Source organism: Limulus polyphemus, unplaced genomic scaffold (genome assembly GCF_000517525.1).
Source record: "Limulus polyphemus unplaced genomic scaffold, Limulus_polyphemus-2.1.2 Scaffold594, whole genome shotgun sequence".
Lineage (NCBI taxonomy): Eukaryota > Metazoa > Arthropoda > Merostomata > Xiphosura > Limulidae > Limulus > Limulus polyphemus.
The window spans coordinates 262,167-276,131 of NW_013666204.1; the positions used below are offsets into that span (position 1 = coordinate 262,167).

The 13,965-nt window shown below is 33.1% G+C and overlaps 1 protein-coding gene across 7 annotated transcripts in view; it reads right to left on the reverse strand.

Moving 5' to 3' along the window:
• Positions 1-13,965, reverse strand: part of LOC106459333 (protein dopey-1-like) — a 242,301-nt gene that overhangs the window by 91,699 nt on the left and 136,637 nt on the right. For all 7 annotated transcript variants that reach the window (XR_002610553.1, XM_013918954.2, XM_022385808.1 and 4 more), the window contains 4 exons: positions 13,156-13,293; positions 4,230-4,390; positions 3,767-3,833; positions 3,071-3,200 (listed from right to left, as the gene is read on the reverse strand). Coding sequence is in view for 6 of the 7 variants with exons in the window: in XM_013918954.2 (XP_013774408.1) it covers positions 3,071-3,200; positions 3,767-3,833; positions 4,230-4,390; positions 13,156-13,293 (496 nt within the window). In the remaining variant the exon portion in view is untranslated. The remainder of the gene's footprint in view (positions 1-3,070; positions 3,201-3,766; positions 3,834-4,229; positions 4,391-13,155; positions 13,294-13,965) is intronic.

Here is a 13,965-nt window from a genome sequence, read left to right on the forward strand (position 1 = left end):
AGAATGACATATCTTCCCCTGTATTATTGAGACAAATGTTTTTAGTCTGTTTCACAACCAACATATGGGTTTTATTGTTGTCACTTGTACATTGAGTTTTAAACCATTTGCAAAATATCAGAATAAACTTTTTATATACCAGTTAGACTTTTAATTCTGAAGCAACAACAACAGGAGTGCGGGTCTTACTACAAAGTAAAGATAGTAAGAAGGAAAAACATAAAATTCTTATGTGGTACTGATACTAGTAGTATTATGTACAAATCACACAAGTTTATCATTCTAAATACTGAATCATATTATTATGAACTAAATCTAAAATTATGCAAAATTACTGAACTTAAAACTACTAATTTAAATTCAAAAGAATATAAATAATCATAACCTATTTCAGTTCAAAGTGCTAAGCCTAATTCACATAAAGACTATACACTCTATGCACTTGATAGATCTTAACCCTAACAATCGTGAATCAACTTCTTTCCTAAAAAATATATCTATTTTGAGTTAATTTTTCAATATAATGATTAATATAAATAGATATACAACACAGCATGACTTAAGCTGCTATACCTTGTTAGATTCACTAAATATAATAATATTTCAGAAAACAGAAAATATAGGAGATTCTTATTTTAGATTCTAGCTTGTAAACATCAGTAACTTGCATTTCTATTTCACAGGAAACTACAGACTTTGTATTTGGACATCACATACATCTAATTTGAACCAAAGCTGCATTTGACATACCACAAGACACAAAAAGAATCGATATTTAGGAATTTTGTTTTAATATTTACGTTTAAATTAAGAAATTAACTAACGTATAATACTAAAATTTGAATTATGACCTACAATTTGATACCAAACTTATTGATATAAATTCATAAAATAGTAGTTAAATAAAATTTTGAATATAAGTATACAAAAGTGATGACATACCCTCTGACTCCTACCCATATAAAAACCCGTAGCAATAGGGTTAATGCCCAAAGTAGTTAAAGTATAATTTTCAGTTCACAGTGACCCCAAAATACAGGTAATAGCCATATAACTATTTTTTTTTAATTTTCTTTTTTCTTACAAAACTTGTAATTTCAATGGAGAAAAAAAAAGAATATGAGAATGATGTAGAGGCCTAATCTATTGTTTCATTTGTTTCTTCTTCTACAGTAGACTCAAGTTTCAAGAAATCATGATTCTTTAGTGCTGTTTGGCAGATCAAACCAGAGATACAGTTAGTCTCCATATAATAGTCAAATGCAAACAATTTGTAGGATTCTATGTAAATGACTTCACATCAATCCTATAAATCACTGTATAACTCATCAATCAGTTTACAGTGAGAATGATCTCCCATGTTTTACGCTTGCTTTATTACTGATATATGTTTTAGTTTCTTTCAAAATGGTTAATGTATGCATATACCTGAATAATATATGTACCGGCAAACAGTAGGTGTATTTGATACACACAATTTTAATATCTAATGCATTTTTATTTTTATAAAAAAATGTGTATTTCTATAGATATGTATCTTATCTGTATAACTAGTATTAGCAGTAAAACATATCAATTGAGCAAACAAGTCTCTGAACACTCCTGGAATGCATCAATGAATAACTCATGTGTACATCATGTTATGAGAGAGCAGTATATCAATTCAAAAGAAATATTTGATTACTCTCTATAGTACTTGCATTGAGAGTGAACCACAAATAAAAGATGATCTTGCCATCAATACTAGGAAGCCTGAAATCAAACAGTTGGAATCAGTAGGAATGGAGTAGACAGCTGGGATCAGAAGAAAAATAGTGCCTGGCTTGAACCAGCAAGAATATAGTGATGAGCTGGAACCAGCAGAAATGGAGTAACAAGCTTGAAATAGTAAAAAAATGGAGTAACCAACTGGAACTGGAAGAGATGTAGTGACCAGCTTGAACTAGAAGAAATGTAGTGACATGCCGGAAGCTATTACAAGCTAACACCAGCAGAAAATTCTAAATTCCCAATATCAGCTGGTCCCATTTTAACCAGCCCGAACTGGAACTTCTATTTTGGAATTAATTAAATAAGAATTTGTCTCACCAGATCATTTTGTTATTGCCTACCATATTTACTTAACCTAACTAACTTGATGTTTTGTCATAGAAGAAAATTTCCATAGCTTTCAAAAAGACATGATTTAAACCAAATGCATTTCAGGAATGAAAAAATCATCTAAACAATCTATATGAAAATTCTGAAATCTGTGTTTATGCCTAAGAGTTCTAAACTTCCTATTAGATTCTTTTATTCACCTGTGCAGAAGCTCAGGATAACAAGGAGCTATAAAACACACAAAATTACTCTTTACTCTACACCAATATACATAGTTCATAATCTGCTTTATCAAATCATATTTAAACTTTTACTCTATTTTCAAAGCTGATCTTCATTACTATGTGTTAATAAAACATTAACATAGATACTTTATTTACAGGCAAGACTCCTCAGGGTTGTGCAGGAATTAAAGATTGAACACTTGTTTTCAATTGTCTATGTATATTACACTAAAATCTTACAAAATCACACGTATCAATTCTAAAATATTATTAAGTTAAAAAGTGTTGAAATATGGTTTAAATTATTATTTTAACTTATATTTAGAAATTTTATATGCAGATGTGCACTCAATACCTGAAAAGATGCTCTTCAGTCCAAAGAGGGTTAACTAGTTTCATATGTATTAGATATAAACTGAGATATTATTTTGAATTTTTAATACTTGACAACACCTACTTGAGCAACATTAACATACTTAAAAAAACACTAAAATCTTAGAAGAGTATTCTAAGTATATATTTACAATCACAAAAATGATAAAATATCTTTATTAAAATAATTACTTTACAATTAAAAACTAATTTAAGCTGCTTTTATTTATAAATAAAATAATTTAAGCTGCTTCTAGGTGTTTTATAGAAAAAATGCAAGTGGATATTACATAAGTGATCAATAAAACTTTAAGCTATACAATTTGCATAGAAAACACCCCAGGTAAAGTATTACATATTTTCTAGAATTGCACCTTCATTGGAGACTGGAAGATCTTGTTGAGGTCCTGGTCGCACAGCAAGGTTCCGTCGTAGCCAGGTCGTCTGCTCTAAGCTTGCTGCTGCTATTGTGCTGCAGGCTTCTACTAGTTTTTGTGCTATGTCCTGGGTTTAAGACATCATAGTTTAAGTATATAACTTCATAGTTTAACATTTACTTGTACATCACCTAGTTTTAAAACTGAGATATTGGTCTCAGGCAGATATAACTATGACTCTTGATTACAAATATAAACATGTACTAGTACAAAACACTTCGAACACTGTGGTACATGTGAACCCATGTTCAATGAACATTTCACTAAAGAATAAATCAAAGTGCACTTGTTGCTCAAATTACACAAGAAATTGTTACATAGTAAAAAATTAAAGCAACCAAAGTAGATCCAAGACAAATTATTACAAAAACTTGGAATGCATATGTGTCAGAGCCTATATTATTCATCGAATTTAAATAATTAAAGTTGTTGAAACCATGAGTAATAAACAAATACGCTTTAATCAACTATAACACTTGAGCAAATGTGATCAAATTAACAAATCTCTATCATTTCTTTAACACCTTGTTTAAAGCAGTGACACTTGTATTTCTAACATTAACATTCTCATTAGATGCAATATTCTTTTGTCATGAAAAACACAAAATATAGTAACATATAAATATCAGAAACCTGCAGCTCTTTCTGGTCTTTTTTTTCTTCAAGAAGTGGTGCACGCTGGACAAATTCATGCAAGATACTAAACAAAGTAGATGAGAAAAAAAAATAATACAGCTCATTTCCTTTTTGCATCATGAGTCTTACTGATTAATGTGACAGCTATTAACCTTTATTAATTGTACCTACTAATTACATGTTTGAATATCAAACAAGTCACACTACATAGAGATACAATTATGCACGTGAATTTTCTTCTATCAGTGGTGACATACAGTTGAATATAAACAACTTTATGTATAGAAAGGGTTAAAAAATAACATACAGCAAATTACTTTATTATGAAAATCAAAACTTAAATTAGAAAATTAATCTCACAAAACTTTGAAAAACAAAAGATAACTTTACCAATCACTATATATATGCCAACTAAACTCTTATATCTACAAATACTCATCACTTGAACATTGTTCCTTACACTAGAAGGTGAAATTGAACAGGTGGTAGAGAAGTAAGTTGTAAACCATCACGCCACAAACCCAACAAAGACTGGAATGACTCCACCAACTGGCTACCAGGAGTATTCTGAACATATGTCAGGAAGAACTGAAGCATACTAACTTCAAGTGGAGCTCTTTTCTGTGGGAGAAAGTAAACAAATTAATCTGGCTAAATGTAAGAAAGCATACTTTGAACTCTTCTGTGAAAGGAAGTAAAGAATAGATTTGGTTCAAACAAAACAAACTACCTGAGAAACATGTTTCTGTAAAAGGCATGAAATAACTTCGTGCAAAGATTAACAGATTACTAACAGATATTTATACTATGATTTATGTTTAGCATATTCATAATCGTATTAAATTAATGGTTTTTCAAATTAACTACCACACCTATAACCAGCAGCAGACATTGAGTGGCAATGAAGTTAGAGACATTGTGGTTTCTAGAGCCCAAATTCTGGGATCTATTTGATTTTTCCTCAACAGCTATGTTTTTCATCTATATTTTTGTATTATGTTAAGACAGGTGGGATGCTCTTGGTAGCTAGAGTTGCAGATATTTTCCTTGAAAAAAGTATACCTTTTGTACTTTCCTGACAAATGATATAATTTTCAATTATCTTGTTTATGTTTTTGTTACCGGTGACATAATGGATTAATTTTGATAATTTTGTGAGGATATGGATGTTTTTGGAAATACTCTAATATTTTGATTTTGTCATGTTAAAATTCATATCAAATTTTTCTTTTTATATTTGTTCATCCTTGTTATATAGTGCTGATTTTTTGCAATCATACTTCTGATGTAGGTAATATATGTATATGTGTATTTATAAAAATAGTCATGTCAAATGGACAGAAATTACACATGAATGGAAAGGTTCAACTATGTCTAGGAAGCTTTGCTTACAGAATGAAGGTAGTTGCCATTGTCCTCAGTTCTTGTGTCAACATTCTGGGGATGGATGTACTGTCAACTTTATCAGTCAGTTTTGCTTGTGCAACTGGTGAAATGATGTTCCATGTTCCACAGTACAGTTATCTGATGTTGGTCAGGTTGATCTCAAGAACAGTGTAAAACATGAGTATAAATGGAAGAGGAAGTTACAACAGCCCTATATACAACATCGATGTTCTGTAGTTTACTAAAGATAAAGTCTTGCATGTTGGTACTGTGTAACACAGTTACAAAGCCCATGATTGAAATAGGCTATTTCCTGTCCAGAAAACAAGCAGCATTAGCTTGGTCAGTTATCTGTCTAAGGGAGGATAAAGTTATGATGCTGTTCTACAATTATGACTGATCAGTTATCCAGTTGCATATTGGGATAGTCACTGACACAGTAAGCAATGTAGATGTAACAGTAGTAATGCTCTGGATGCATCTGTCATGCCACATCTAAAAGCAAATACATGGTTACCAACACATCTGGCAATGCTAGTTGAGGATTGTGCAGTCAATTTAGGCTTAATGCAGTGGTAGTAACTCAGTGACTTGTAGATACAAATATGTTGATATATTTATGGGACTGGATGTCCAATTGGGTCGAGCAACACTCAAATGACATTACATAGATGCAGATGATGCCTGCTGATTTAGAAGATTACAATGCATGCTTCCATGGAGCACTAAGAATGTGGGCAGTGCTGAAGTACAGTGGATATTAAAGGATGTGGTCATATAGCTTTCAGAGAGTGCTTGGTCATCTCCAGTAGTGATTGTAAGAAAGGATGTTACATCCAGGTTCTGCATTGGTTTTGGAGTGGTGAATGTGGTAACTCACACTCATGCCTTTCCATTATAAGGAACAGATGAATGTCTGAATGTATTGGAAGCAACCTGTTGGTTCAATAAATAAGACTTGGCATTCAGATACTGGCAGTCGAGCTGGATGATGAAAGCAGACCTAAGACTGCTTTCAGCATGAGAGTTCGCTTGTATAAGTTTTGCCTCCCTTTTGCTGTTTACCATGTGTACCACTTTTGAGAAGATCATGGAGTTTACACTGAAAAAGATGCAATGGAAATGTACCTGGTCTGTGCTAATGATGTCTTACAGTTTGGTTGCACGTTCAAGTCTGTGACTTAGAACCTCAAAATGGTATTCCAGTGGATATAAAAGGTCACCTTAACAATAAAACCAGAAAAGTGTGCATTTGTGCCCAAGGAAATGGAACCCTCTTGACTTGTACAGTTCAAAATGCACATCTGAACTTTTTAGAGTTATGCTCAAAATTTAATTAAGCTACATTATTGCCATGGTATATGTATAAACTTAGTATCAAAACACAGTTATGAAATCAAGTTTTAATACTACATAAGTTTAAGTTCTTATTTATACAAAAATATTTTTAAAAATCTTCTATCTCTCATAGTATCAGAATCGTGACATTTGTCTCTTAGTTACCATCTCTCCAAGAAGTACAGAATTTAATATAAATTACTCATAATAATAATATAGTTATTACTCAGAAAAAGCATAATTTTTATAGCCTTTAATTTTATCTGTTTACAGAGCCATAATCTAGAAAATTAAACCCCTCTTTCCACAATCACCTGTCACATCCTCTCTTTCACAAATTACCAGTAGTTATCTCAGATGTTATTTACTAGTATAAAAGGTCCTTTCATGATTCACAAAGATCTCAATGTACCAGTTAAGCAACTCCATTATCTTAATTCTTTTATAGCTACCCCAATGTTCTAATTCTTTAACTGATTTGTCTGTTGCCATTTCCTGAACTTAATTCAATTCAACTCTTTTTAAAAGGAAATAGTTATAATTTAGCTTCTCAGATTGGTTTCTTTCTTCCTGTTTTTATTTAAATTCCTTTTATTTTCAAAATTCTCCAATATTCTCTGATTCATATTTTTCTTCCAGTTGTTTGTTGCCATTTCCCAAACGTAGTCCAATTCAACTTTTTTTCTAATTTTCAGATTTGTATTTGTCTTCCCATATTAGTGTTGAAAAAAAAAAGAGTATTTGGAAGAAAACCTCCACAAACTGTTCATTCAATAAGTGAGAATAAGAAAAAAAATATGATACTTTTCTAGACCTTCAGGAAGCAGAATTTATAGGGCTATAGAGCAAAAAACTGGCCAAAATTTGTTTTAGTCAAATCTAAAAAATAATATCCAAGTGCACACCCTCAGAATCCCCTTAGTATGAGTACAAAGTTTTAGGTCTCAAGATTCTTTACTCTTGGAGCTATGGTGGTAACGCATACAGGCTCTATTTGCACCATTATAAGTTGTATTTTACTTGGGGAACATGTAGCTTATGTTACGCTATCAAATTACATTACCCAATGAGCAGATGCATGCCTCATGAAATATTTTTATTATATTATTATTAATTTTACCTAATCTAACCTTAAATAACCTCAAGAATTCCCTATTTTTTACATTTTAATTACTTTTATAATAATAAATAAAGAATAAACATGAAAAATAAGAAATAAAGTACTTACCCAGGTCTTTCTTTTGCTGTTGACAACACTTAACCCTACTTTTTTTTTATACTAATGGTAGTAATGCACTAAATAATCTATATCTAATTAAATAATGCACCAAAAATGTAGAATAATAACATGCAAAAAGAAGGTAATTTCCCCTAACTATCACAATTTTTCTAGCTTTCTAATTATGCAACAAGAGCCGTTACAAATTCATTATCTTTCCCATGGGAATGAATCTTTCACTCCGAGTGAAATTGATAATATTCTGTCCAGAACATAATGTTATAAAATACGTCACTTGATATATGAAAACCTTGGCTTTCTACTGGTTCTAGATAATATAGAATTAAATCTAAGATAAAACTATTAACAAATCCTGAAAGAGAGGACATGACAGGTGAGTGTGGCAAGAGGAGTGTGATTTTTTATTTGATGGCTCAGTAACCAAAGAAATTGAAATCTGTATATATTATGGTTTGTCTGAGCAACGAAGATTTTATGGTAAGTAATTTATGTTTAATTTTATATTTATTGGAGTGGTGGTGAATAAAATAGAAAAGATGAGACGCCTACATAAAATGTGTCACCTTTCTCACACTAGGGGAAATTCAGTATTTATTTAAATAGTGCCTTATAAAATTAAGAACTTAAACCTTATATACCATTCAAATATGGATTATTAGCTAAGATTTTGTGTTATACTAATTGGTATAAGATAAACAAAAAGATAAACCACTAAATCCTTGTGACATGCGCAGTAAATGATACCCGGGCAGAAAGGGTTAAAAGATGCGCATGTTCACACTCATGTGGATAAGTAATAATACCCAGGTGCACACCTTCAGGGTCCACTTAGTATGGGTGCAAATTTCAAGTATCAAGGTTTTTTCCTCTTGAAGCTATGACAGTCACACACACACATGCCTTTATATAGTAAAGCCAATGTTTTAACTTAACAAATCACATACTATATTACATTGTTTACATAGAATTGCCTACTTAGCTTCCAGTTCAGACTTAGCTGAATTTGTAACACCTCTTATTACATAACTAGAAAAATTATGACAGTTATAGGATGTTATCTGCTTTTTATGTGCCCCTCAAGGAGGATTCCTGTAAATGGTGATGGGACCTCCAGGAAAGGTTCTGTATTTTTAGTTTACTTCTTCTGGGATCTAAACATCCACCCACACGTTTGCTGTACATGGTAACCTGTGAGAGGGAGGAGAGGATCCTGGTGGGTGAGGAGTCAGTTTATGTCAGTAACACTTTTATCACATCACTTTGGCCTTGAATCCCTGTAGAAGGGTGGCTCACCCAGGGTTAATCAGCTGGTCTATTTTGGCAAGGGTCAACCAAGTACCAATGTTGGACATTCTCAATGTGTGTTGTGTACATTGTTTCTGATACTGGTGTGCTCACGAAACCCTGGCATCTCTACAAAGCTCGACTTTGGCATTGTAATGCATCCCCGTGTAGGAGACCATGGTGGGTAGGGTCAGTGGGCACTGAAGTTTTTCCTTTTTATGGATTCTCAACCCAGTGACCTGCAAAAAAATAAAATAAAAATCTTGTTGATCAGAAAATGATCATGATTGGAAGACTCTGATTTCCAATCTCCACCTCCTATTGTTTCTGTACCTTGTTTTCTCATCCTTCATTCTTTGACTGAGAAATCATTAGGACAAATGTCTCCCTTTTTCATTCAGAAGGGCTTAGAGAGACTTGTTGGCTCTCCAAAGTCAGTAAAGAAGCTACATTCTGGGGACATCTTGGTGTAAACATCTACACCAAAACACAGCAAACTCCTCCTGAATTCAAAGGCCATTGGAAACATACCCAATGAGGTTACTCCCCATGCTACTTTGAATTCCTCATGAGGAGTTATTGTTGAAAGAGATTTGAAGAACATCCCCGAGCTGAAGATTCTTGCTGGTTTCTCCAGCCAAGGAGTTTCTACAGTGCGACATATCTCTACTCGTAAAGAAAGAATTATACTGCCTACAAATGTTTTGATTTTGACATTTACATCACCACATCCACCTGCCTCTGTCAAGGCAGGTTATCTTAACTGTAAGGTGTACCCATATATTCCTAACTCTTTCAGATGTTTGGAGTGTCAGCAGTTTGGTGATTCAAAGGCATCTTGTTGTAGTTCTTTGAGATGTGCTCATTCTGGTGGCAAAGACCATGACTCCTGCAAATGTCAAATGGATCCTCAGTACATCAACTGTGATTGTTCCCATCCCTATTTTTTTCATTCTTGTCCTAAGTGGGTGGAGGAAAAAGAGGTAATATACTTAAAAACTGTCAATAACATTTCTTATTCAGAGGCTTGGAAGTTGTTTTCCCCTGCTCCATATTGGACATATGCTGCTGCACTACATTCCACTGTTAAACTAGGAGTGCAGACAAATCTTTCTGTGCCTCCATCAGAGTCTTTCTCATACCGCATGAAGAGAGTCTTTTGCCCTCCATAGTTATACACACAGACGAGTCAACATCCACTCCTGTCTCTGTCCCCACTGTTGCATCCAGTGAAAGCTCATGTCCATCTCCTTTGGCCCTGAGGTGCAGGATCATTATTCTTTCATGCCCTCAGTCTCTGACAGAGATCTGTCCAACTGACCCAGAGGAGGTTCCATGGAGGTAAAAAGACCTATTTCTACTAACGAAATATGTCATGGTCTCAGGCAGAAAAGTTTTCTGCCCAGATCTCCTCCATCTAAATACAAATGGCCACTTTGATACAGTGTTAAAATCAATGCTATTACTTGACAACTTCTTCTTACTGTTGCAAATGGCCTCTATGTTGACAACTTCCATATTTCTTGTCGGTCGTCGAATATGAGGTTTATTAAGCAGCAGCTTCAGACTGCCCTCATTTGCTTGTTGAAGTGGATTATAACAAACAGTCTCACCTTTTCTTTCTCCAAAATCATTAGCATTAATTTTTCCAACAAAGGGGCTTACACCTCAATCCTGAACTCCATCTCAGTGGTGTTGTTCTTCCCATGGTTCCTGAAGTAAAGTTCTTGGGGTTTATCTTTGACCATAAACTTACTTTCATTTCCCACATCAAGCAGCTTCGTGTCAAGTGTACAAAGTCACTAAACATCCTCTGTGTCCTCTCTTCCACCTCTTGGGAAGCAGATCAATGTTCTATGTTGAAGATCTATTATGTCCTCATATATTACAAGCTGGACTATGGGTCTCTGGTTTATTGTTCTGCCTGGTCCTCTGCCTTGAAGATGCTGGAAGCTATCCACCACCTGAGGCTTCAGCTTCGTATGGGGGCCTTTTGCACTTTGCTAGTCCAGAGTCTGTATACCTAGTCTCATGAACTTCCTCTTCACCTCCGCTATTTGCAACTTTCTTTGCAATATGCAACCAAGTTTCAATCTTTACCACAGCATTCCACCTTATGTTGTGTCTTCCTTCCTCGGTGGCTGTGCTCTTTCAGAATAGACAGTCTGCCATTCCTCCTTTTGGCCTTTGTATCCAGGCGCAGCTGGCTGAATTGGGTCTCTCACTGGATGACGTTGCTGAGTTCAATGACCAGCCCATCCCACCATGGCTCTTTACCATCCCAACCTGTGACATTTCTTTCAGCCATCTGAGGAAGGCAGATACTTCTGATTGGAAGTACCATTTTCTCTTTGTCGAACATCTTTCGAACCATTGTTCTGTTCCCATTTTTGTCACATTGGTCACAGTTTTTTAACTCATGCCATCATTATGACTGTAAGCGGCAGTACCATTTTAGACATGTACTTTCTATGGATTTACCCAGGATGTTAGATGGTGTCATTGATGATGATGAAACTGATCAACTTGTGTTTTTAACTTTTTATGAGCCATCGGCTTTTTTATTCTATTTAGTTAACCTTTTTTTTGAGGTTTTTATAGCTTTTACATAGAAATTAATTCTTTTCACATATTAGTTTTCACTTCTATACTCCAAACAAGCAACAAACAACCTTTTTATGTGTTATTATTATTATGTGTTTTGAACTGCATTATTTAATTCCAAAAAAGTGTTTAGTGAAGTATAATTGGTGTAGAAAGTATGGCTAACTTTTATTGACAGTCAATAGCAAAGAAAAAAAAAAAAAAAAAAACCCTATTACCTTAGATTAGGTATATACTGCAAAATAATAATAATTTTTTTGTGAGGTATGCACTCAAGTAGCCCATATGTTATGTAATTCGATATGGTAACATGAGCTACATATTTGTTGGGTGATTTACAACTTGTGTGGTGGGATTATTAGTTAGACATGGTTCATAGGGTAATAAAACAATACAAATTAAATAGAAAAAGATGTATACTGTTATGTGCTTTAAGCTATTTAGGATAAAGCAATGTAGTTTCTTGTTATAATTTGCAGTCATTTTAGAAAGAAAAAAAGAGTAACTTCGATTTATTTGGTATTTTTTATGGTAGTTGTGAGGTCAGTCAAGTAGACTGAATGCATATAGAATCAGGGTAGAAAAAATAACAGATAAATATAAAGTTTTACTGAAAATAAGCACTTGAAATTTATTTAGGTTTTAAAGATTATGCAAATGAAATTTGACAATTTTCAGATGAAGAAAAGTAATTTTAATCTTAACATGAAAATCACTTTGCACTTGCAGCAGTCAACACTTTAACCATCCCACAATTTACTAAAAGTATCTTCATAAATTTGGCAAGCTTTTAGTGAACATTAAAAGTTTGTTGTACACAGAAAATCAGATTTTTTAATAAAGTGTTTTTTCTAAAGATTTGTCTGTGGATTTTCAAAGCCTTTACCAAGTCAATCTGAGTGAAAGGTAATTTTCGTTTTGAGAAAAAAAAAATTACTTATTGTCATATTATAGTTTTCACATATCATTTGCATAATTTATAAAACCTCCTATATGAAATATAAGTTTTTTTGGTAAAACTTCATATTTTATCTGATATTTTCTCTACCATAGCACTAACTGTAGTAAAATCATCAGAGTGAAACAAAAAGCTTAAAAAGATAAAATAAAATGAATTATACCATTTTTTTTTTCAAATTGTTAATATAGGTAAAATGAAATCTCATGAAAGTGATCCACTGAAAGAAAAACAAAAAAAGTATAATTTCATGATTACAAAGTAGTTTCAAGGTGGGTTGAACTAATCATCTTCATACTTAAACAGTCAGAAATTATGAAACTATTATACATTTTGTATGTCACATACTCTGTAATTCTACTGCTCCTCTTGAACAGTATTTTTATGTACTAACACTTTACAAAAATAGCAATAGAAGTTTAAACTACTCATCAATTTCTCAAGAGGGATATGATGAACTAAAGTTCAGAAACTATCTTGGAATTTTGATTAAAAAATGTAGCTGACCTTCTCAGGGAACACTCTAAGTGAACTCTCAACACTGTTGAGAAAGTGTTAATTACAGACGATACTTACATTCTTGTCATGAGATGTTGGAGGTGGTTGTTTAATTACTTGTCGAACAGTTTGAACTACAGACTCCATAGGAACCACTTTTATAGCTGCTACTAACTCCACTAGCAAAAGCTGACTTTGGGTCCAGGGTGGAATCACCTTTCAAAATAATAGAATGTAACCAAATTAATGTAAACATGGAGGAAAAAAAATCAAAATAAGAATGGAAAATATCAAGAATGTTGAGGGTAGATAATTGATGATTCAATTTCATTTAAACACTTAACATTTTTGGTCCTCAAACTCTTTTGTATCATACATAACATTATTGTCAAAATTTAATTTAACTTGAGCATGTTTGGTGGGATAGGAATTCAAACCCATGACCCTGAGATGGTGAGTCAAGCACCCTAACCATCTGGCCATGCCAGGCCTAACTTGTTTAAAGACCTAATGACTAGTCTTTCAATTATAATGTGGTACTGTAACTAACCAATACTAAATCTTACATACTTGTAGGTAGTTTAAAAATTAATATCAAAACAACATAAGTTTCTGGTATGTCAAAAGTGTTTGGCAGAAAAAACAAAAACATTTTCCACTTCAAGTGTACAGTTAAGATATCTGGAAAGTACTCATTTAAAGATAACGTGGAACCAGACTCAACTCCATTTCCATACATGAACATGATGTATATGGCAATGGTAGAAGTATGAACAAGCACTTGGTGGATGTATCAACCTCTATAAATTGCAGAATGATACTATTAATATACATTAGAAGAACTACATACTAAAATCCTTTGTACTGCCATATATATATATATATATA